Source organism: Pristiophorus japonicus, chromosome 20 (assembly GCF_044704955.1).
Source record: "Pristiophorus japonicus isolate sPriJap1 chromosome 20, sPriJap1.hap1, whole genome shotgun sequence".
Lineage (NCBI taxonomy): Eukaryota > Metazoa > Chordata > Chondrichthyes > Pristiophoridae > Pristiophorus > Pristiophorus japonicus.
In genome coordinates, this window is record NC_091996.1 from 3,146,087 (window position 1) to 3,171,528 (window position 25,442).

The 25,442-nt window shown below is 58.3% G+C and overlaps 1 protein-coding gene across 1 annotated transcript in view; it reads left to right on the forward strand.

Moving 5' to 3' along the window:
* LOC139233061 (neurogenic locus notch homolog protein 1-like) overlaps positions 1-25,442 on the forward strand; it is a 79,760-nt gene that overhangs the window by 35,086 nt on the left and 19,232 nt on the right. The window contains exons 3-5 of the mRNA XM_070863581.1: positions 7,413-7,678; positions 10,529-10,867; positions 20,572-20,694. Of these exons, the coding sequence (XP_070719682.1) occupies positions 7,413-7,678; positions 10,529-10,867; positions 20,572-20,694 (728 nt within the window). The remainder of the gene's footprint in view (positions 1-7,412; positions 7,679-10,528; positions 10,868-20,571; positions 20,695-25,442) is intronic.

A 25,442-nucleotide genomic window follows, 5' to 3' on the forward strand; every position in this document is an offset into this window, starting at 1 on the left:
TCTCTCTCTCTCTATCTCGCTCTCTCTTCCATTCTTCAGTGACAAACGATAATCTCATTAATGTGAAATCTGCTGGAATGTTTTATATTTACGCACAATTGAGGAACAAAGGCTGTGGAACTGCTGCTGTGGAAATCTGTGAAAGAGGGAAAGCAGAGCAGCACCTGCAGCCCGGAGCCCGATATGTTCCGCTCCATGTCCCATTATCGGGGCAACAATGATAACTAAGGAGCTTATGCTCTCTCCCTAATTTGGATCCCTTCCCACTTTACACTAATGCTCGAATTCTGGTCCCTGGAAACAGGAGGAGGCCATTCAGCTCGTTCTCGCACTCTCTCTCTCCCTCTCCCTCTCTCTCCCTCTCCCCCTACCACCCTCCCTCTCTCGCTCTTGATCTCTCTCGCTCTTGATCTCTCTCTCCCCCTTTCCCCCACCTCCTTCTCACTCTCTCTCTCTACCCCTACCTCCCGCTCTCTCTCTCTCTCCTCTCTCTCCCTCTCCCCCTACCACCCTCCCTCTCTCGCTCTTGATCTCTCTCGCTCTTGATCTCTCTCGCCTCTCGCTCCTCTCTCTCTCTCTCCCCCTTTCCCCCACCTCCTTCTCACTCTCTCTCTACCCCTACCTCCCGCTCTCTCTTTCTCACTCTCTCACTGACTCTCTCTCGCTCTCTCGCTCTTGCACCTCTCTCCCTCTCTCTCCCTCTCTCTCCCTCTCTCTCCCTCACGCTCTCTCTCTCTCTCTCTCTCTCTCTCTCGCTCTGGCTCTGGCTCTCGCTCTCGCTCTGTTTCTCGCAATCTCCCTCTCGCTCTTTCGCACTCTCCCTCTCGCTCTTTCTCTCTCGCTCTTTCGCACTCTCCCTCTCGCTCTTTCTCTCAAACTCTCGCTCTTTCTTTCACTCTCTCTCGCTCTTTCTCTCACTCGCACTCTTTCGCTGTCTCTCTCGATCTCTGTCTCGCACTCTCTCTTCCTCTCTCTCGCTCTTTCGCCTCCCTCCCTCTCGCCCCCTCCCTCTCGCCTCCCCCCCATCTCCCTCCCCCTTCCCCTCTCCCCCTTCCCCTCTCCCCCTTCCCCTCTCCCCCTTCCCCTCTCCCCCTTCCCCTCTCCCCCTTCCCTCTCCCCTTCCCCCTCTCCCCTCTCCCTCTCCCCCTTCCCCTTCTCCCCGTCTTTCTCCCTCTCCCCCTTCCCCTTCTCCCCGTCTTTCTCCCTCTCCATCCTTCTCTCTCTGTCCCTTTCTCTGTCCCTCTCTCGCTCTCACTCTCCCTCCCACCCATCCCCCCCTCTGTCCCTCACTTTCCCTCTCCCTCTCCTATCCCCTCTCCCTATCCCTCTCCTATCACTCTCCCTATCCCTCTCCCTATCCCTCTCCCTATCCCTCTCCCTATCCCTCTCCCTATCCCTCTCCCTATCCCTCTCCCTCTCCCTCTCCCTCTCCCTCTCCCTCTCCCTCTCCCTCGTCTCTCTCCCTCGTCTCTCTCCCTCGTCTCTCTCCCTCGTCTCTCTCCCTCGTCTCTCTCCCTCGTCTCTCTCCCTCGTCTCTCTCCCTCGTCTCTCTCCCTCGTCTCTCTCCCTCGTCTCTCTCCCTCGTCCTCTCTCCCTCGTCCTCTCTCCCTCGTCCTCTCTCCCTCGTCCTCTCTCCCTCGTCCTCTCTCCCTCGTCCTCTCTCCCTCGTCCTCTCTCCCTCTCTCCCTCGTCCTCTCTCCCTCGTCCTCTCTCCCTCGTCCTCTCTCCCTCGTCCTCTCTCCCTCGTCCTCTCTCCCTCGTTCTCTCTCTCTCTCTCTCTCTCTCTCTATCCGTCCCTCTCCCTCGCTCTCTCTGTCCCTCTCTCTCTCTCTCTGTCCCTCTCTCGCTCTCTGTCCCTCTCTCGCTCTCTGTCCCTCTCTCGCTCTCTGTCCCTCTCTCGCTCTCTGTCCCTCTCTCGCTCTCTGTCCCTCTCTCGCTCTCTGTCCCTCTCTCGCTCTCTGCCCCTCTCTCGCTCTCTGCCCCTCTCTCGCTCTCTGCCCCTCTCTCGCTCTCTGCCCCTCTCTCGCTCTCTGCCCCTCTCTCGCTCTCTGCCCCTCTCTCGCTCTCTGCCCCTCTCTCGCTCTCTGCCCCTCTCTCGCTCTCTGCCCCTCTCTCGCTCTCTGCCCCTCTCTCGCTCTCTGCCCCTCTCTCGCTCTCTGCCCCTCTCTCGCTCTCTGCCCCTCTCTCGCTCTCTGCCGCTCTCTCTCGCTCTCTCTCGCTCTCTCTCGCTCTCTCTCGCTCTCTCTCGCGCTCTCTCGCGCTCTCTCGCGCTCTCTCGCTCTCTCTCGCTCTCTCTCGCTCTCTCTCGCTCTCTCTCGCTCTCTCTCGCGCTCTCTCGCGCTCTCTCGCTCTCTCGCTCTCTCTCCCTGTCCCTCGCACCCTCTCTCTGTCCCTCGCTCACCCTCTCTTTCTGTCCCTCGCTCACCCTCTCTCTCTGTCCCTCGCTCTCCCTCTCTCTCTGTCCCTCGCTCACCCTCTCTCTCTGTGCCTCGCTCACCCTCTCTCTCTGTGCCTCGCTCACCCTCTCTCTCTGTCCCTCGCTCTCCCTCTCTCTCTGTCCCTCGCTCACCCTCTCTCTGTCCCTCGCTCACCCTCTCTCTCTGTGCCTCGCTCACCCTCTCTCTCTGTGCCTCGCTCACCCTCTCTCTCTGTCCCTCGCTCTCCCTCTCTCTCTGTCCCTCGCTCACCCTCTCTCTGTCCCTCGCTCACCCTCTCTCTCTGTGCCTCGCTCACCCTCTCTCTCTGTGCCTCGCTCACCCTCTCTCTCTGTGCCTCGCTCACCCTCTCTCTCTGTGCCTCGCTCACCCTCTCTCTCTGTGCCTCGCTCACCCTCTCTCTCTGTCCCTCGCTCTCCCTCTCTCTCTGTCCCTCGCTCACCCTCTCTCTGTCCCTCGCTCACCCTCTCTCTCTGTGCCTCGCTCACCCTCTCTCTCTGTCCCTCGCTCACCCTCTCTCTCTGTCCCTCGCTCACCCTCTCTCTCTGTCCCTCGCTCTCCCTCTCTCTCTGTCCCTCGCTCTCCCTCTCTCTCTGTCCCTCGCTCACCCTCTCTCTCTGTCCCTCGCTCACCCTCTCTCTCTGTCCCTCGCTCACCCTCTCTCTCTGTCCCTCGCTCACCCTCTCTCTCTGTCCCTCGCTCACCCTCTCTCTCTGTCCCTCGCTCACCCTCTCTCTCTGTCCCTCGCTCACCCTCTCTCTCTGTCCCTCGCTCTCCCCCTCCCCCTCCTCCTCCCGCTCTCCCTCCCGGTCTCTCTCCCTCCCTCCCTCCCTCTCCACCGCCTGTGTTTTCACTCACACACCCCTCTGTCGGGTCATAAACCCATCAGCTCGATGAACCAGTCTCCCTTGTTTGTGTCTGTGTCGGGCGGTGATCTCGGGGCCTGCTGGCCTCTGGGAACAGATGGTTTGGAGAGGGGCCCTGGTCACACACAGCTGCCGGGGCCTTATTGTGCACACTGGTTTTTGTTTCTCCTGAGCTCAATAGATAACCCAGCGGCCTGTGTGAATGCTGCAGGGAGGGGTAGGGTGGCAGGGGGCTTGTTTGTGGGAGGAGATGCCCAATGTTTGTACGTGGAGTCGCTCACTTGGTCCCGCATGTCTCGGGGGAGCTGCAGGGCCTGTTTGCTGTGAGCTGATCTCTGCTCTCCCTTTAAAAGCAGGATGGGAAAACCTTCGGAAGCATTGGGTTGTTAAATTGCTTCACATCTCCCTCCCCTTGGGACAGAAGCTTGACCCCTGGGCCCAGAATGTGTGCATTCAATCAATGAATTAATTATTGGGTCAGAGAACATGGGGCGGGGGCGCGTGGGGGGGGGGGGTGGAATTTTTTAAATGTGTGACCTTAGCACGAAATCCCTGCACTGGGGAGTTGGGTTGCCAATGTTACTGGGGTCTCCAGGAATGAACAACAACTTGCATTTATATAGCGCCTTTAACGTAGCAAGACGTCCCAAGGGTGCTACACAGGAGCGATTATCAAACACAAAAATTTGACATCGAGCCACATAAGGAGATATTAGGACAGGTGACCAAAAGAGGTGGGTTTTCAGGAGCATCTCAAAGGAGGAGAGAGAGGTAGAGAGGTTTAGGGAGGGAGTTCCAGAGCTTGGGGCCCAGACAACAGAAGGCACAGCCACCGATGGTGGAGCGATTATAATCAGGGATGGTCAGGAGGGCGGAATTAGAGGAGCACAGACATCTCGGGGGGTTGTGGGGCTGGAGGAGATTACAGAGATAGGGAGGGGCGAGGGCCATGGAGGGATTTGTAAACAAGGATGAGAATTTTGAAATCAAGGCGTTGCTTAACAGGGAGCCAATGTAGGTCAGTGAGCACAGGGGGTGATGGGTGAGTGGGACTGGGTGCGAGTTAGGACACGGGGCAGTGAGCACAGGGGGTGATGGGTGAGCGGGACTTGGTGCGAGTTAGGACACAGGCAGTGAGCACAGGGGGTGATGGGTGAGCGGGACTTGGTGCGAGTTAGGACACAGGCAGCGAGCACAGGGGGTGATGGGTGAGCGAGATTCGGTGCGAGTTAGGACACGGGACAGTGAGCACAGGGGGTGATGGGTGAGCGAGATTCGGTGCGAGTTAGGACACAGGCAGCAGAATTTTAGAAGTTTACAGAGATTTTTAATAGTTGTAAAGATATTGGATTTGGGAAAATTAGGCTGTTTGACAGAGAGAGAGGAATCACCAATCAGGTAGGAAGGGGTCTGCTTGCTTTCCAATTGACCAGGGAAAGAACATAAGAAATAGGAGCAGGAGTCAGCCATTCGGCCCCTCGAGTCTGCTCCGCCATTTAATACGATCATGGCCGATCTGATCATGGACTCAGCTCCACTTCCCCGCCCGCTCCCCATAATCCTTTATTCCCTTATCGTTCAAAAATCTGTCTATCTCCACCTTAAATATATTCAATGACCCAGCCTCCACAGCTCTCTGGGGCAGAGAATTCCACAGATTTACAACCCTCTGAGAGAAGAAATTTCTCCTCATCTCAGTTTTAAACGGGCGGCCCCTTATTCTGAGACTACGGGCTAGAACTCGCACTGGTTCACCACCCGGTTTCTTGGCCATTTTGGGCGAGAACCGGGGGGGTGGCGTTGGCGGTTTCAAAGTCCCGCTAGGGAGAGGACCACCGGCGCCCACCGGCCACAGATCGCCTGCCGCCATCTTTGGCTGAGCGGGGACCCGGAGGTAAGTATGAAAAACAAACGCCCTCGAGGATCAGCAGGGCGGGGCGGGAGGGTAAGTAGGTCTGCAAGAAAAAGATAAGCGATTGTTTTTTTTTAAACTATTTATTTTCAAAATCCGTTGGGGTGATTTAATTTAAAAATGTTTTGGGGATTTTTTGAAAAATTACTTTTATTCTTTTTTTGGTGTTAGGCCCAACCCGCAGCCTGGGGGTAAATTTTTAAAGATTTTTTTAATTTTTCGCCCATTTTATTTGGGCACCGCCCAATCGAGCCGAAATTGCACTTTCCCGCCCAGGTTGTGGGGGCAAGGCCCATCTTTTTCGCTGGGCGGATTTTAACATTTTTTTAGGGGAAGTTTTCACCAGCGATTATCTTCCCAGCCTCCACGGTTTTTTGAGCAGCGATTGGACGCTGGGGGGCTTTTGGGGATATTCTAGCCCATAGTCTCCTCGTTTTAGTTTCCCCTATCAGTGGAAATATCCTCTCTGCATCCACCTTGTCGAGCCCTCTCATTATCTTATACGTTTCAATAAGATCACCTCTCATTCTTCTGAACTCCAATGAGTAGAGGCCCAACCTACTCAACCTATCCTCATAAATCAACCCCCTCATCTCCGGAATCAACCGAGTGAACCTTCTCTGAACTGCCTCCAAGGCAAGTATATCCTTCCTTAAATACGGAGACCAAAACTGTACGCGACAAGAGGATTGGTGTGTCGGGCGACCAATAGCGGGTGCGTGGGGACTGGGCCATCAGAGGCAGGAGGTCACGTGACGAACCCTCCAGGAATAACATCCAATCAGAGATGGCGATCCACCGGAATGGGCGACTCCAAGAGCTGGATTGGACTGGAGGGGTGGAGGGGGAGATCCCAGCGAGGGAGGTCACTAGGATCAAGGGTCTGTAAGGTGTGACCCGGAGGGCAGGGGTCAAGGGTTGGCAGGAAGCCAGGATTTACATTGTTTATTTTGGGCTGTTTCCTCTCTGGAAGCGACGGACCCTCCCCTCTCCCTATCCACTCCCTTCCCCCCTTCCCCTCCCCTCCCCTCATCCACGCCTCCCGCCATCCACTCCCCTCCCCCTCCCCTCTACCCATCCACTCCCCTACTCCATCCACTCCCCTCCCCCTCCCCTCTCCCTATCCACTCCCTTTCCCCCTTCCCCTCCCCTCCCCTCATCCACCCCTTCCCCCATCCACTCCACTCCCCTCCCCCTCCCCTACTCCATCCACTCCCCTCCCCCTCCCCTACTCCATCCACTCCCTTCCCCCATTCACTCCCCGACCCGTCTCTCTTCCCTCCCCATCTCCCCCTCCCGACCCTCCCCTCCCCTGTCCCCAAACCTGTCCTCACTAATATTTGCTTCATGTCCGATGTTGTTTGATGATCTCCCCTGTGAGGCCCCTCGTGACTTTTCACTGCGGTTTATATGAATTTGAGTTGTTATGATTCCCCTAAACCTCACTACCTCTCTTTCCTCCTTCAAGACGCTCCTTAAAACCTTCCTCGTTGACCAAGCTTTTGGTCACCTGCCCTGATTTCTATTTATGTGGCTCGGTGTCAACTTTTTAATCTCATAATACTCCTGTGAAGCGCCCTGGGATGTTCCACTACGTTAAAGGCGCTATATAAATACACGTTGTTGTTGTGTTGCGGGTTGTGCGGAGAGTGCAATGCGGGACGGGCAGTGGGCAGTGTCATTGGGCATTGTCATTGGGCCGTGGGCAGTGGCAGTGGGCAGTGTCATTGGGCAGTGGGCAGTGACAGTGGGCAGTGTCATTGGGCATTGGGCAGTGTCATTGGGCAGTGTCATTGGGCCGTGGGCAGTGGCAGTGGGCCGTGTCATTGGGCCGTGTCATTGGGCCGTGTCATTGGGCAGTGGCAGTGGGCAGTGACAGTGGCCAGTGTCATTGGGCAGTGACAGTGGCCAGTGTCATTGGGCAGTGGGCAGTGGGCAGTGTCAGTGGGCAGTGTCATTGGGCAGTGGGCAGTGACAGTGGCCAGTGTCATTGGGGAGTGGGCAGTGTCATTGGGGAGTGGACAGTGACAGTGGGCAGTGTCATTGGGCAGTGGGCAGTTGGCAGTGGGAGTGGGCAGTGACAGTGGCCAGTGTCAGTGGGGAGTGGGCAGTGGTCAGTGTCAGTGGGCAGTGTCAGTGGCCAGTGACAGTGGCCAGTGGCAGTGGCAGTGGGCAGTGACGTGTATTCTCTCTCTCCAGGTGCAGTGCGGGTTATGTGGGCGAACGTTGCCAGTTCCAGGACCCCTGCCTCAGCTCACCCTGTAGGAACGAGGGGCACTGCAGTGCGCTGATCCGCGGACACACCGTTGACTACACCTGTGCGTGCCGGCTGGGCTTCACGGATCGCCTGTGCCTCACACCCCTCAACAACGCCTGTCTCACTAACCCCTGCCGCAACGGAGGCAGCTGCCAACTCCTCAACACCCTGTGGGAATACAAGTGTCGCTGTCCCCCCGGCTGGGCAGGTAGGTTCCGTCCGGTACCCCGCCTCCCCCAGGCACCGACTCTCACTGGGGTACAATCCCACACACACTGACTCTCACTGGGGTACAATCCCACACACACTGACTCTCACTGGGGTACGGGTCCCACACACACTGACTCTCACTGGGGTACGGGTCCCACACACACTGACTCTCACTGGGGTACAGGTCCCACACACACTGACTCTCACTGGGATACGGGTCCCACACACACTGACTCTCACTGGGGTACAATCCCACACACACTGACTCTCACTGGGATACGGGTCCCACACACACTGACTCTCACTGGGGTACAATCCCACACACACTGACTCTCACTGGGGTACAGTCCCACACACACTGACTCTCACTGGGGTACAGTCCCACACACACTGACTCTCACTGGGGTACAGGTCCCACACACACTGACTCTCACTGGGGTATGGGTCCCACACACACTGACTCTCACTGGGGTACGGGTCCCACACACACTGACTCTCACTGGGGTACGGGTCCCACACACACTGACTCTCACTGGGATACAATCCCACACACACTGACTCTCACTGGGGTACAGTCCCACACACACTGACTCTCACTGGGGTACAGTCCCACACACACTGACTCTCACTGGGGTACGGTCCCCCACACACTGACTCTCACTGGGGTACAGGTCCCACACACACTGACTCTCACTGAGGTACAGGTCCCACACACACTGACTCTCACTGGGGTACAGTCCCACACACACTGACTCTCACTGGGGTACGGTCCCACACACACTGACTCTCACTGGGGTACAGTCCCACACACACTGACTCTCACTGGGGTACAGTCCCACACACACTGACTCTCACTGGGGTACGGGTCCCACACACACTGACTCTCACTGGGGTACAGGTCCCACACACACTGACTCTCACTGGGATACAGGTCCCACACACACTGACTCTCACTGGGGTACGGGTCCCACACACACTGACTCTCACTGGGGTACGGGTCCCACACACACTGACTCTCACTGGGATATAATCCCACACACACTGACTCTCACTGGGGTACGGGTCCCACACACACTGACTCTCACTGGGGTACAATCCCACACACACTGACTCTCACTGGGGTACAGTCCCACACACACTGACTCTCACTGGGGTACGGGTCCCACACACACTGACTCTCACTGGGGTACAATCCCACACACACTGAATCTCACTGGGGTACAATCCCACACACACCGACTCTCACTGGGGTATGGGTCCCACACACACTGACTCTCACTGGGGTACGGGTCCCACACACACTGACTCTCACTGGGGTACGGGTCCCACACACACTGACTCTCACTGGGGTACAGGTCCCACACACACTGACTCTCACTGGGGTACGGGTCCCACACACACTGACTCTCACTGGGGTACGGGTCCCCCACACACTGACTCTCACTGGGGTACGGGTCCCACACACACTGACTCTCACTGGGGTACAGATTCCACACACACTGACTCTCACTGGGGTACGGGTCCCACACACACTGACTCTCACTGGGGTACAGATTCCACACACACTGACTCTCACTTGGACTTTACCCACTGATTTAGAGTCCATGATAGGGAAGAGTGATCCTGGGTTGTGGGAGTGGATTCAATGGGTGGGGATGGTCAGTGATGGGGAGAGTGTACACGGGCTGTGGGAGGGGAGGGGAGAGTGTACACGGGCTGTGGGAGGGGAGAGTGTACACGGGCTGTGGGAGGGGGGAGTGTACATGGGCTGCGGGAGGGGAGAGTGTACATGGGCTGTGGGAGGGGAGGGAGAGTGTACATGGGCTGTGGGAGGGGAGGGGGAAGTGTACATGGGCTGTGGGAGGGAGAGTGTACATGGGCTGTGGGAGGGGGGAGTGTACATGGGCTGTGGGAGGGAGAGTGTACATGGGCTGTGGGAGGGGAGGGGAGGGGGGAGTGTACATGGGCTGTGGGAGGGAGAGTGTACATGGGCTGTGGGAGGGGGGAGTGTACATGGGCTGTGGGAGGGAGAGTGTACATGGGCTGTGGGAGGGGAGAGTGTACACGGGCTGTGGGAGGGGAGGGGAGTGTACACGGGCTGTGGGAGGGGAGGGGAGGGGGGAGTGTACATGGGCTGTGGGAGGGGAGAGTGTACACGGGCTGTGGGAGGGGAGGGGAGGGGGGAGTGTACATGGGCTGTGGGAGGGGAGAGTGTACACGGGCTGTGGGAGGGGAGGGGAGTGGGGAGTGTACATGGGCTGTGGGAGAGAGAGTGTACATGGGCTGTGGGAGGGGAGGGAGAGTGTACATGGGCTGTGGGAGGGGGGAGTGTACACGGGCTGTGGGAGGGGAGTGTACACGGGCTGTGGGAGGGGAGGGGAGTGGGGAGTGTACATGGGCTGTGGGAGGGAGAGTGTACATGGGCTGTGGGAGGGGAGGGAGAGTGTACATGGGCTGTGGGAGGGGAGTGTACACGGGCTGTGGGAGGGGAGAGTGTACACGGGCTGTGGGAGGGGAGAGTGTACACGGGCTGTGGGAGGGGAGTGTACACGGGCTGTGGGAGGGGAGGGGAGTGGGGAGTGTACATGGGCTGTGGGAGGGGAGTGTACATGGGCTGTGGGAGGGGAGAGTGTACACGGGCTGTGGGAGGGGAGAGTGTACACGGGCTGTGGGAGGGGAGTGTACACGGGCTGTGGGAGGGGAGGGGAGTGGGGAGTGTACACGGGCTGTGGGAGGGGAGGGAGAGTGTACATGGGCTGTGGGGGGAATGGGTCTGTTGGGCTCAGTGCCGTTTCTCGCTGTGTGACTGACTGTTGAGCTAACGGTACGTTTCCCCCCCGGTCCCCAGGGACACAGTGCCAGCAGGCAGACCCGTGTGCCTCAAACCCCTGTGCCAATGGGGGTCAGTGCGTGGCCTTCGAGGCCCACTACATCTGCAAGTGCACCGCGGGCTTCCACGGACCCATCTGCAAGCAGGACGTGAACGAGTGCGGGGTCAGTCCCTCGCCCTGCCGGAACGGGGGCACCTGCCTGAACGAGATCGGCTCGTACCAATGCACCTGCCCTCCCGAGTTCACGGGCCGGGGCTGCGAGAGTCTCTACATGCCCTGCTCCCCCTCGCCCTGCCACAACGGAGGGACCTGCCTGCAGCTCGGCGATGCCCAGTACGACTGTACCTGCCTCCCAGGTGAGTGTATCCATCGCCGTGGCAACGGTGTGTCGGCCCACGCACTGCGCATCTTCCTTACAAACTCATTTACACTCGGGGCTCGTGTGCAGAGTAACCGGGGCTGTGATACGGGCTGCAATCTGTTCCTGGGATGGGGGAATTGTCCTACAAGGAGGGATTGAGTAGACTAGGCCAATATTCTCTGGACTTTCATCATCACAGGCGGTCCCTCGCAATCGAGGAAGACTTGCTTCCACTCTAAAAATGAGTTCTTACGAGAATAGTCCAATACGAGAGCCACAGTCTCTGTCACAGGTGGGACAGACAGTGGTTGAGGGAAGGGGAGGGTGGGACTGGTTTGCCGCACACTCCTTCCGCTGCCTGCGCTTGGTTTCTGCACGCTCTCGGCGATGAGACTCGAGGTGCTCAGCGCCCTCCCGGATGCACTTCCTCCACTTAGGGCGGTCTTTGGCCAGGGACTCCCAGGTGTCGGTGGGGTTGTTGCACTTTATCAGGGAGGCTTTGAGGGTGGTCCCTGTAACGTTTCCTCTGCCCACCTGGGGCTCGCTTGCCGTGTAGGAGTTCCGAGTAGAGCGCTTGCTTTGGGAGTTTCGTGTTGGGCATGTGAACAATGTGGCCCTGCCCAGCAGAGCTGGTCGATTGTGGAGTTTAGAAGAATGAGAGGTGATCTCATTGAAACGTATAAAATTCTTACAGGGCTTGACAGGGTAGATGCAGGGAGGGTGTTTCCCCCGGGCTGGGGAGTCGAGAACCAGGGCTCACAGTCTCAGGATAAGGGGTCGGCCATTTAGGACTGAGATGAGGAGAAACTTGTTCACTCAGAGGGTGGTGAATCTCTGAAATTCTCTGCTCCAGAGGGCTGTGGGGGCTATGAGTATATTCAAGGCTGAGATCGCTAGATTTTTGAATATTAAGGGAATCAAGGGAATTGGGGACAGTGCAGGAAAGTGGAGTTGAGGTCAAAGATCAGCCATAGTCTCATTGAATGGCAGAACGGGCTCGAGGGACAGAATGGCCGACTCCTGTTCCTAACTCTTATATTCTTATATATAGAATAACGATACCTGGGAGTGAGTGGGGGGGGGGGGGTTTATATAAAACAAGAGACTGGGTGCGACAGGGGTCGTGTGTCATATTTGAGAATCTGGGGAAGGGGGGGGGGGGTTGGGGGCGAGAGTGGGGGCAGGGGGAGGGGGTTGGGGGCGAGAGTGGGGGCAGGGGGAGGGGGTTGGGGGCGAGAGTGGGGGCAGGGGGAGGGGGTTGGGGGCGAGAGTGGGGGCAGGGGGAGGGGGTTGGGGGCGAGAGTGGGGGCAGGGGGAGGGGGTTGGGGGCGAGAGTGGGGGCAGGGGGAGGGGGTGGGGTGGGGCGGTCAGCGGGCAGGGATGGACAGACATGCTCGGCTCGGCTCTGGGACACGGGTCCATTGTTCCCTCTCACAGCTCACTGTGATTGAAGCGGCTAATCTGGGAGGAAGCATCTGCTGAGCCGTGTCCTGTCCCGGCTCCCACTGCGCACAGGGGCGGCGCTGGGGGGGGGGGGGAGCAAGGGGCCGGCAGCATACCCCCTCCCCTCCCCCCTCCTCCCCCCCTCCTCCTCCCCCCCTCCTCCTCCTCTCCCTCCTCCCTCCTTCCTCCTCCTCTCCCTCCTCCCCCCTTCCTCCATCCTCCCCCCTCCTCCTCCTCCCCCCTCCTCCCTCCTCCTCTCCCTCCTCCCCCCCCCTCCTCCCCCCCCCCCCCTCGGGTTGGGGCTCTGTGCCGTGTTGACCAGCGCGGGGGGGGGGACAGGCCCAGGTCCCAGTGTTGTTTGGTTTGGATGGGGCGGCCGATGGGGAACGGAAGTCTGCCTTGTTTATTTTACAACCTGAAGTTCTGAAGTTTTGTTTGTCTGCCCCTCTCACTCCCAAGCTTTGCCCGTTCTGTTACAGCACAGGAGGAGGTCATTCAGCCCATCGAGCCTGTGCCGGCTCTGTGACAGAGCGATCCAATCAGTCCCACTCCCCCCGCTCTGTCCCCACAGCCCTGCACATTTTTCCTTTTCAAGTATTTATCCAATTCCCGGTTTGAAAGTTACTATTGAATCTGCTCCCACCGCCCTGTCAGGCAGCGCGTTCCCGATCACAACAACTCGCTGCGTAAACACATTCTTCCCATCTCCCCCTCTGGTTCTTTTGCCAATTATCGTCAATCTGTGTCCTCTGGTTAATGACCCTCCTGCCCCGGGGAACAGCTTCTCCCGATTTGCTCTGTGAAAACCCTTCATGATCTTTCAGTTGAGACGTTAAACCGAGGCTCTGCCTGCTCTCCTGGTGATGTAAAAGATCCCAGGGCACTATTTCGAATAAGCGTAAGGAAATTTTCCCTGGTGTCCTGGGCCAATATTTATCCCTCAACCAACATCACAAAATAAACAGATTATCTGTGTCATTTATCACATTGCTGTGTGTGGGAGCTTGCTGTGCACAAATTGGCTGCTGCGTTTCCCACATTACAACAGTGACCACACTGCAAAAGTACTTCATTGGCTGCAAAACACTTTTGAGAGGTCCGATGGTCATGAAAGGCGCTATATAAATGCAAGTCTTTCTTTCCAGTCACGACCTATCAGACGCTGAGCGACAGTGGGTGAGAGTGAACATCTGTGACATGGGTGTCTCGCGGTCAGCTGGTCCATGCTTTGCCAACCCTGTCCAGACTCCTGACTATTCCAACGCTCTCCTGGCCGACATCCCATCTTCTACCCTCAGCTCCTCCAAAACCCTGCTGCCCCATGTCCTAACTCGCACCGAGTCCCGTTCACCCATCACCCCCTGTGCTCACTGCCCCGTGTCCTAACTCGCACCCAGTCCCGCTCACCCATCACCCCCTGTGCTCACTGCCCCGTGTCCTAACTCACACCCAGTCCCACTCACCCATCACCCCCTGTGCTCGCTGCCCCGTGTCCTAACTCGCACCGAGTCCCGCTCACCCATCACCCCCTGTGCTCACTGACCCCGTGTCCTAACTCGCACCGAGTCCCGCTCACCCATCACCCCCTGTGCTCACTGCCCCGTGTCCTAACTCACACCCAGTCCCCCTCACCCATCACCCCATGTACTCACTGACCCCTTGTCCTAACTCACACCCAGTCCCGCTCACCCATCACCCCCTGTGCTCACTGCCTCGTGTCCTAACTCACACCCAGTCCCACTCACCCATCACCCCCTGTGCTCGCTGCCCCGTATCCTAACTCACACCCAGTCCCACTCACCCATCACCCCCTGTGCTCACTGCCCCGTGTCCTAACTCGCACCGAGTCCCGTTCACCCATCACCCCCTGTGCTCACTGCCCCGTGTCCTAACTCGCACCCAGTCCCGCTCACCCATCACCCCCTGTGCTCGCTGACCTACATTGGCTCCCAGATAAGCAATGCCTCGATTTCAAAATTCTCATCCTTGTTTTCAAATCACCTCCATGGCCCTCGCCCCTCCCTATCTCTGTAATCTCCTCCAGCCCCACAACCCCCCGAGATGTCTGCGCTCCTCCAATTGAGGCCTCCTGACCATCCCTGATTATAATCGCTCCACCATCGGTGGCTGTGCCTTCTGTTGCCTGGACCCCAAGCTCTGGAACTCCCTCCCTAAATCTCTCCGCCTCTCTACCTCTCTCTCCTCCGTCAAGACTCTCCTTAAAATCTGCCTCTTTGACCAAGCTTTTGGTCATCTGCCCTAATTTTTATTTTGCAGCTCGATGTCAAATTGTGTTTGATAATCGCTCCTGTGAAGCGCCTTGGGACATTTTACTACGTTAAAGGCGTTATATAAATACAAGTTGTTGTGGTTAGCAAACTGTGCTTTTATTAGAATTGAAGGAAATATTTTTTTTTCAGATGAAAGTTTTATTGAAGCATTTTACAGGGGTTGATGTTGAAACCTTTTGGATTCTAAAGAAAGACTTGCATTTATATAGCGCCTTTCACGACCACCGGGCATCCCAAAGTGCTTTACAGCCAATGAAATACTTTGGAGTGTAGTCACTGGTGTAATGTGGGAAACACAGCAGCCAATTTACGCACAGCAAGCTCCCACACACAGCAATGTGATAATGACCAGATATTGGCCCCAGGGCACTGGGGAGAACTCCCCTGCTCTTCTTTGAAATATTCGCCACGGGATCTTTTACATCCACCTGACAGAGCAGACGGGGCCTCGGTTTAATATCTCATCCAAAAGGCAGTGCAGCGCTCCCTCAGTACTGCCCCTCCCACAGTGCGGCGCTCCCTCAGTACTGTCCCTCCCACAGTGCGGCGCTCCCTCAGTACTGCCTCTCCGACAGTGCGGTGCTCCCTCAGTACTGCCCCTCCGACAGTGCGGCGCTCCCTCAGTACTGCCTCTCCGACAGTGCGGCACTCCCTCAGTACTGCCCCTCCGACAGTGCGGCGCTCCCTCAGTACTGCACTGGGAGTGTCAGCCTAAATTTCTGTGTCCAAGCCCCTGGACTGGGACCTGAACCCACAACCTTCTGACTCAGAGGTGAGGGTGCTGCCCACTGAGCCACAGCTGACACTAGGCGGCAGTGAGAAATGTGTTTAAGATGATTGAAGGATTCCATGAGGCAGATAGAGAGAAACTATTCCCTCTGGTGGGGGGAGTCCAGAACAAGGGGCAGAACCTTAAAATTAGAGCCAGGCTGTTCGGGGTGATGTCGGGAAGCACTTCTTCACACAAAGGGCAGTGGGAATCTGGAAGTCTCTCCCACAAAACGCTGTTGAGGCTGCAGTGGGGGGCAATTAAAAATGTCAAAACTGAGATAGATGATTTTTGTTCGGTAAGGGTATTGTTACGGAACCAAGCCAGGTGTAATGTATTTACTTCATGGGTTCTTGCTTAAGAATTCATAGCAACACATTGCTATTAAGAACTAGTTGGTTTAATAGCAAAGGTTTAACAATCACATTACCGGTTCATCCACCAGGCTCACAACCACCTGCCCCATCGTGGATCCCCCGAACCCAACTGGTTGGGGTTTTATTGAGTCTTGTGAACATCACGCGACTGGCTAAGCCACTCCCAACTCAACAGCTCTACAAACCTGTGAGCTTCCTCACAGGGGCACACATTACACTGGGTGGATGGGGTTAAGATACAGATCGTCTGGGATCTGATTCAATGGCGGAACAGGCTCGAGGGGCTGAATGGGCCTCCTCCTGTTCCTGTGTAACAGGCTTGAGGGGCTGAATGGGCCTCCTCCTGTTCCTGTGTAACAAGCTCGAGGGGCTGAATGGCCTCCTCCTGTTCCTGTGTAACAGGCTCGAGGGGCTGAATGGCCTCCTCCTGTTCCTGTGTAACAGGCTCGAGGGGCTGAATGGCCTCCTCCTGTTCCTGTGTAACAGGCTCGAGGGGCTGAATGGCCTCCTCCTGTCCCTGTGTAACAGGCTCGAGGGGCTGAATGGCCTCCTCCTGTTCCTATGTAACAGGCTCGAGGGGCTGAATGGGCCTCCTCCTGTTCCTGTGTAACAGGCTCGAGGGGCTGAATGGCCTCCTCCTGTTCCTATGTAACAGGCTCGAGGGGCTGAATGGCCTCCTCCTGTTTCAGTGGAACAGGCTCGAGGGGCTGAATGGCCTCCTCCTGTTCCTATGTAACAGGCTCGAGGGGCTGAATGGCCTCCTCCTGTTCCTATGTAACAGGCTCGAGGGGCTGAATGGCCTCCTGTTTCCAGTGTTCCCAGAAGGGGAGGGAGATATGGACCCAAAAGCGAGAGAGCGAACGAGAGCGCGAGAGAGAGAGAGAGAGAGAGAGAGAGAGAGAGATGGAGATGGAGATGGAGTGTGAGTTAAAGCAGGGGAAGGTATTAGAACATTGCAATCGAAGGGCTAAACACAGGAACTGCAGGAAATGTGGGCTTTAACAAGTCAACTTCCTGTTTCAGCATTCTGTGAAACACAGTTTCCTGTTAGCATTGATAGATTCATTATTATTCCCCTACAGACACAAATTGTGTGTTTTTTTAAATCTCTTGATTTCGAGTATCTTGCTCAGGCGGCAGTGAAGACACCGAGTGTTTGTGAGGAGGGGGCGATTCTGGGGGGAGGGGAAAGATCAAGTTAAATCGAAACCTGTCCGTAGGAGCTGAAACCGCAAACTACATTTCCTCCATCCGAGTCTTTTTTATTAATTCACTGACAGGATGTGGGCGTCGCTGGCAAGGCCGGCATTTATTGCCCATCCCTATTAATGTGACAGAATGGTGTGCTCGGCCTCCTCAGTAAAGGGTTAACCGCATTGGTGTGGGTCTGGAGTCACATACCGACCCAGACCAGGTAAGGCCGGCAGGTTTCCTTCCCCACAGGGACATTAGTCAACCCCTTGGGTTTTTACGACAATCCGACAGCTCTTAGCCGTGTCAGTCTTGACTCAGTGGTTCGCACTCCCTCCCACCTGAGTCAGAAGGTCGTGGGTTCAAGTCCCGCTCCACTGACTTGAGCACAAAAATCCAGGCCGACACTCCCAGTGCAGTACTGAGGGAGTGCCGCACTGTCGGAGGGGCAGTACTGAGGGAGCGCCGCACTGTCGGAGGGGCAGTACTGAGGGAGCGCCGCACTGTCGGAGGGGCAGTACTGAGAGAGTGCCGCACTGTGGGAGGGGCAGTACTGAGGGAGCGCCGCACTGTCGGAGGGGCAGTACTGAGGGAGCGCCGCACTGTCGGAGGGGCAGTACTGAGGGAGCGGCGCACTGTCGGAGGGGCAGTACTGAGAGAATGCCGCACTGTCAGAGGGGCAGTACTGAGGGAGCGCCGCACTGTTGGAGGGGCAGTACTGAGAGAATGCCGCACTGTCGGAGGGGCAGTACTGAGGGAGCGCTGCACTGTCAGAGATGCTGTATTTCGGATGAGACATTAAACATAGGCTCTGCCTTCCCTCTGGATGTAAAAGATCCCGTGACACTATTGGAAGAAGAGCAGGGAAGTTCTCCCTGGTGTCCTGGGACCAATATTTATCCCTCAACCAACATCCCTAAAAACAAATTATCTGGTCATTATCTCAGTGCTGTTTGTGGGAGCTTGCTGTGCGCAAATTGGCTGCCGCGTTTTCCACATTACAACAGTGACTACACTCCAAAAGTATTTAATTGGTTGTAAAACGATTTGGACCATCCTGAGGGATGTGAAAGGCACTATATAAATGCAAGTCTTGCTTTTCCGTGGTCTCAGTTACTGATGGTCGGGTCTCAGTCACCGCAGCCCCTGTAGCCTGGGGTGGGGCTGCACCTCAGTGTTTCTCACTCCCTCCTGTGGTGACACACTTGTGCCTGAGTTTGAGGGTCCTGAGCCCCAGCCCCGGGGGAACCCCGTTATCTCTGCTTCCTCTCCTGCGCTCTCCTCCCCGCGATCACCCAGCGAGTGCCGCAGGGAGCAGTGCGAGCTGTGTCTCAAAGTGTTTCCGTCTGTGGGGGTGGGACTGGTCTCAAACGCCTGGTGAGGAGAGGTTGAGTAGATTGGGCCGATACTCTCTCGAGTTTTTGAAGAACGAACTGTGATCTCATTCATAGAAGATTCTGAGGGGGTTTGACAGGATAGATGCTGAGAGGTTGTTTCCGCTGGAGAAAGAAAGACTTGCATTTATATAGCGCGTTCACGACCACTGGACGTCTCAAAGCGCTTTACAGCCAATGAAGTACTTTTGGAGTGTAGTCACTGTTGTAATGTGGGAAACGCGGCAGCCAATTTGCGCACAGCAAGCTCCCACAAACAGGACACCGGGCATAACTCCCCTGCTCTTCGTTAAAATAGTCCCATGGAATCTTTTACATCCATTTGAGAGGGCAGGCGGGGCCTCGGTTTAACGTCTCATCCGAAAGATGGCTCCTCCGACAGTGCAGTGCTCCCTCAGTACTGCCGCTCCGACAGTGCAGTGCTCCCTCAGTACTGAACATAAGAAGATAAGAATTAGGAACAGGAGTAGGCCATCTAGCCCCTCGAGCCTGCTCCGCCATTCAACAAGATCATGGCTGATCTGGCCGTGGACTCAGCTCCACTTACCCGCCCTCTCCCCGTAACCCTTAATTCCCTTATTGGTTAAAAATCTACCTATCTGTGATTTGAATACATTCAATGAGCTAGCCTCAACTGCTTCCCTGGGCAGAGAATTCCACAGATTCACAACCCTCTGGGAGAAGAAATTCCTTCTCAACTCGGTTTTAAATTGGCTCCCCCGTATTTTGAGGCTGTGCCCCCTAGTTCTAGTCTCCCCGACCAGTGGAAACAACCTCTCTGCCTCGATCTTGTCTATCCCTTTCATTATTATAAATGTTTCTATAAGATCACCACTCATCCTTCTGAACTCCAATGAGTAAAGACCCAGTCTACTCAATCTATCATCATAAGATAACCCCCTCATCTCCGGAATCAGCCTAGTGAATCGTCTCTGTATCCCCTCCAAAGCTAATATATCCTTCCTTAAGTAAGGTGACCAAAACTGCACGCAGTACTCCAGGTGCGGCCTCACCAATACCCTGTACAGTTGCAGCAGGACCTCCCTGCTTTTGTACTCCATCCCTCTCGCAATGAAGGCCAACATTCCATTCGCCTTCCTGATTAGCTGCTGCACTTGCAAACTAACCTTTTGGGATTCACGCACAAGGACCCCCAGGTCCCTCTGCACCACAGCATGTTGTAATTTCTCCCCATTCAAATAATATTCCCTTTTACTGTGTTTTTTTCCCAAGGTGGATGACCTCACACTTTCCGACATTGTATTCCATCTGCCAAACCTTAGCCCATTCGCTTAACCTATCTAAATCTCTTTGCAGCCTCTCTGAGTCCTCTACACAACCCGCTTTCTCACTAATCTTAGTGTCATCTGCAAATTTTGTTACACTACACTCTGTCCCCTCTTCCAGGTCATCTATGTATATTGTAAACAGTTGTGGTCCCAGCACCAATCCCTGTGGCACACCACTAACCACCGATTTCCAACCCGAAAAGGACCCATTTATCCCGACTCTCTGCTTTCTGTTAGCCAGCCAATTCTCTATCCATGCTAATACATTTCCTCTGACTCCACATATCAGAGGTGAGTGTACTACCCACTGAGCCACGGCTGACACTCCAGAGTCTGGAACCAGGAGCCACAGTCTCAGGGTAAGGGGTTGCCCATTTATGACTGAGATGAGGAGGAACTTCTTCTCTCAGAAGGTCGTGAATCTCTGGAATTCTCTGCCCCAGAGGGCTGTGGTGGCTCAGTTGTTGAGTATATTCAAGGCTGAGATCGATTGATTCTTGTACTCCGGGGGGGTCGAGGGTTATGGGGAGCGGGCGGGGAAGTGGAGCTGAGGCCAAGATCAGATCAACCGTGATCTTATTGAATGGCGGAGCAGGCTCGAGGGGCCGAATGGCCGGCTCCTGCTCCTATTTCTTATGTTAAACTAGGTGCCATCGATATAAGATAGTCAGTAATAAATCCATTTAAGGGGAAGCTAGATTATCACACGAGGGAGAAAGGAAATCGAAGGATATGGTGATGGGGTGAGATGAAGAGGGCTGGGAGAAGCGGGTGAGGAACATAAACGCCGGCACGAACCGGCCGGGCTGAACGGCCTGTTTCTGTGCCGTACACTCCGTGTGATTTTGAGGAAACGCATGCAGTGACCTGGGAGTAGGCCGGACATGAGGCCCTTGCCCCGGTAAGCTGAGCGATGGTCACTGACCGGGTGTGTGTGTGTTGCAGGATTCTCGGGCCAGCACTGCGAGGTGAATGTCGACGACTGTCCCGAGCATCGCTGCCGGAACCGAGGGCTGTGTGTGGATGGGGTCAACACCTACAACTGCCAGTGCCCCCCGGAGTGGACAGGTAAACGCTCCGATCGACCTGCCTTGGTCCGCCTGACCGCCCAGGCCGTCGCCGTGGTAACCATCGCAGCTCGCCCGCCTCCGTCCCCGCAAGTCACAGCAAACTCCTCTCCAAAAACCCACCCCTCATTGGATAGTGTCGTCTGAGTGAGACCCTCCAATTCTGGCCTCTTGTCCATCCCCCCCACCACCAACTCCTTTTTTCCAATCCTTCCCACCCTACACCCCTCCCTATCTCTGTAACCTCCTCCAGTCCCACCACCCCTCCCTATCTCTGTAACCCCCTCCAGCCCCTACACCCCTCCCTATCTCTGTAACCTCCTCCAGCCCTACACCCCTCCCTATCTTTGTAACCACCTCCAGCCCTACACCCCTCCCTAACTCTGTAACCTCCTCCAGCCCTACACCCCTCCATATCTCTGTAACCTCCTCCAGCCCTTACACCCCTCCCTATCTCTGTAACCTCCTCCACCCCTACACCCCTCCCTATCTTTGTAACCACCTCCAGCCCTACACCCCTCCATATCTCTGTAACCTCTTCCAGCCCTACACCCCTCCCTATCTCTGTAACCTCCTCCAGCCCTACACCCCTCCCTATCTCTGTAACCCCCTCCAGCCCCTACACCCCTCCCTATCTCTGTAACCCCCTCCAGCCCCTACACCCCTCCCTATCTCTGTAACCTCCTCCAGCCCTACACCCTCCCTATCTCTGTAACTTCCTCCAGCCCTACACCCCTCCCTATCTCTGTAACCTCCTCCAGCCCCACCACCCCTCCCTAACTCTGTAACCTCCTCTAGCCCCTACACCCCTCCCTATCTCTGTAATCCCCTCCAGCCCTACACCCCTCCCTATCTCTGTAATCCCCTCCAGCCCCTACACCCCTCCCTATCTCTGTAACCCCCTCCAGCCCTACACCCCTCCCTATCTCTGTAACCCCCTCCAGCCCCACCACCCCTCCCTATCTCTGTAACCTCCTCCAGCTCTACACACCTCCCTATCTCTGTAACTTCCTCCAGCCTCTACACCCCTGCCTATCTCTGTAACCTCCTCCAGCCCTACACCCCTGCCTATCTCTGTAACCTCCTCCAGCCCTACACCCCCCGAGATCTCAGTGCTCCTCCAATTCTGGTCTCTTGCACATCTCTGATTATAATCGTTCCACCATCAGTGGCTGTGCCTTCAGCTGCCTGGGCCCTAAGCTCTGGAACTCCCTCCCTAAACCTCTCCGCCTCTCTCTCCTCCTTTAAGACGTTCCTTAAACCTACCTCTTTGACCTGTCCTGATAATCTCCTTATGCGGCTCGGTGTCAAACTGTGTTTGATTTATGCTTCTGTGAAGCGCCTTGTGAGGTTTCACTACGATAAAGGCGCTATATAAATGCAAGTTGTTAAATCGCCAACCCCCCCCTCACAAGTTGAATGTGGTCCTCAGGACAAGACCCATCGCCATTGAGAGGAGTTCTGAGGGTAAGAGGCCAGTTTGCAAAAGACTGCCCTCGTTAAAAGATGTTCTCAAATTGAGATACTTCGCCCTCACATCAGGGTCTTCAGTGAGAATCCAGGCTTGGATGGCCATGGGATATTCGACCACGGCGATCATCACAGTCCTTGTCTGACATCCACACCCAGCAGGGGTGGGGGTCACCGGGCAGCGAGCGGGGGCAGGAACCCTGGCTGGTGTTGCTCTCCACCTTCCCTAGGCCATGGGGAGGCCATGGCTGGTTGTGGAGCCACACTCCCCCGCTATCGGGGGCTGTGGATGGTGACGAGCAGCAGACGCTCCCTCAGTTGCAGGTAACAGCGGGGGTCCGGGGTCTCAAGGTCGGGGTTCCCAAGGTTTGGGGGATCCCGGGTCGGGAGGTCCCTGGGCCAGGGGATCCCGGGGTTGTGGTTCCCAGGGCCGGTGGGTCCCGGGGTCAGAGGGTCGGGGCTTCCCGGGGTCGGGGCTTCCCAGGGCCGGTGGGTCCCGGGGTCAGGGGATCCCAGGGTCAGGGGATCCCAGGGTCAGAGGGTCGGGGGCTCCCGTGTCGGGGATTCCCAGGGTCAGAGGGTCGGGGCTTCCCAGGGTCAGGGGATCCCGGGACCGGTGGGTCCCGGGGCCAGGGGATCCCAGGGTCAGGGGAACCCGGGGTCAGAGGGTCGGGTGTTCCTGGGGTCAGGGATTCCCGGGGTCAGGGGTTCCCAGGATCGGGGGATTCCGGGGCCATGGGTTCCCAGGGTCGGGGGTTCCCAGGGTCAGAGGGTCGGGGGATCCCGGGGTCGGGGGATCCCGGGGTTCCCAGGGCCAGGGGATCCCGGGGTCGGGGGATCCAGGGGTCGGGGGATCCAGGGGTCGGGGGATCCCAGGATCGGGGGTTCCCGGGGTCGGGGGTTCCCGGGGTCGGGGGTTCCCAGAGTCAGGGGATCCCAGGATCGGGGGATCCCGGGGCCATGGGTTCCCAGGGTCGGGGGTTCCCAGGGTCAGAGGGTCAGGGGTTCCCGGGGTCGGGGGTTCCCAGGGTCGGGGGTTCCCAGGGTCGGGGATCCCGGGGTCGGGGGTTCCCAGGGTTGGTTGTTCCCAGGGTCAGAGGGTCGGGGGTTCCTGGGATCGGGGGTTCCTGGGATCGGGGGATCCCGGGATCAGGGGATCCCGGGATCGGGGGTTCCCAGGATCGGGGGATCCCGGGGCCATGGGTTCCCAGGGCCGTGGGTTCCCGGGGTCAGGGGATCCCGGGGTCGGGGCTTCCCAGGATCGGGGCTTCCCAGGATCGGGGGTTCCCGGGATCGGGGGTTCCCAGGGTCGGGGGTTCCCGGGGTTCCCAGAGTCGGGGGCTCCCAGGGTCGGGGGTTCCCGGGGTTCCCAGGGTTGGGGATCCCGGGGTCAGGGGCTCCCAGGGTCGAGGATTCCCGGGTCGGAGGTTCCCAGGATCGGGGGTTCCCGGGATCGGGGGTTCCCGGGGTCAGGGGATCCCAGGATCGGGGGTTCCCGGGATCGGGGGTTCCCGGGATCGGGGGTTCCCGGGGTCGGGGGTTCCCGGGGTCGGGGGATCCCGGGGTCGGGGGTTCCCGGGGTCGGGGGTTCCCGGGGTCGGGGGTTCCCGGGGTCAGAGGGTCAGGGGATCCCGGGTTCGGGGGTTCCCAGGGTCGGGGGTTCCCACGGTCGGGGGTTCCCGGGATCGGGGATTCCCGGGGTCGGGGGTTCCCGGGGTCGGGGGTTCCCGGGGCCATGGGTTCCCGGGGTCGGGGGTTCCCGGGGTCGGGGGTTCCCGGGGTCGGGGGTTCCCACGGTCGGGGGATCCCGGGGCCATGGGTTCCCGGGGTCGGGGGATCCCGGGGCCATGGGTTCCCGGGGTCGGGGGTTCCCGGGATCAGGGATTCCCGGGGTCGGGGGTTCCCGGGATCGGGGGATTCCCGGGGTCGGGGGATCCCAGGGTCGGGGGATCCCGGGGTCGGGGGATTCCGGGGTCGGGGGTTCCCGGGGCCATGGGTTCCCGGGGTCGGGGGTTCCCGGGGTCGGGGGTTCCCGGGGTCGGGGGTTCCCGGGGTTGGGGGTTCCCAGGGTCAGAGGGTCAGGGGATCCCGGGTTCGGGGGTTCCCACGGTCGGGGGTTCCCGGGGTCGGGGGATCCCGGGATCGGGGGTTCCCGGGGTCGGTGGTTCCCGGGGTCGGGGGATCCCGGGGTCGGGGGATCCCGGGATCAGGGATTCCCAGGGTCGGGGGTTCCCGGGATCGGGGATTCCCGGGGCCATGGGTTCCCGGGGTCGGGGGTTCCCGGGGTCGGGGGTTCCCGGGGTTGGGGGTTCCCGGGGTTGGGGGTTCCCGGGGTTGGGGGTTCCCAGGGTCAGAGGGTCAGGGGATCCCGGGTTCGGGGGTTCCCAGGGTCGGGGGTTCCCACGGTCGGGGGTTCCCGGGATCGGGGATTCCCGGGGTCGGGGGTTCCCGGGGTCGGGGGTTCCCGGGGCCATGGGTTCCCGGGGTCGGGGGTTCCCGGGGTCGGGGGTTCCCGGGGCCATGGGTTCCCGGGGTCGGGGGTTCCCGGGGCCATGGGTTCCCGGGGTCGGGGGTTCCCACGGTCGGGGGATCCCGGGGCCATGGGTTCCCGGGGTCGGGGGATCCCGGGGCCATGGGTTCCCGGGGTCGGGGGTTCCCGGGATCAGGGATTCCCGGGGTCGGGGGTTCCCGGGATCGGGGGATTCCCGGGGTCGGGGGATTCCCGGGGTCGGGGGATCCCGGGGTCGGGGGATCCCGGGATCAGGGATTCCCAGGGTCGGGGGTTCCCGGGATCGGGGATTCCCGGGGCCATGGGTTCCCGGGGTCGGGGGTTCCCGGGGTCGGGGGTTCCCGGGGTCGGGGGTTCCCGGGGTCGGGGGTTCCCAGGGTCAGAGGGTCAGGGGATCCCGGGTTCGGGGGTTCCCAGGGTCGGGGGTTCCCACGGTCGGGGGTTCCCGGGATCGGGGATTCCCGGGGTCGGGGGTTCCCGGGGTCGGGGGTTCCCGGGGCCATGGGTTCCCGGGGTCAGGGGTTCCCGGGGCCATGGGTTCCCGGGGTCGGGGGTTCCCGGGGCCATGGGTTCCCGGGGTCGGGGGTTCCCACGGTCGGGGGATCCCGGGGCCATGGGTTCCCGGGGTCGGGGGATCCCGGGGCCATGGGTTCCCGGGGTCGGGGGTTCCTGGGATCAGGGATTCCCGGGGTCGGGGGTTCCCGGGGTCGGGGGATCCCAGGGTCGGGGGATCCCGGGGTCGGGGGATTCCGGGGTCGGGGGTTCCCGGG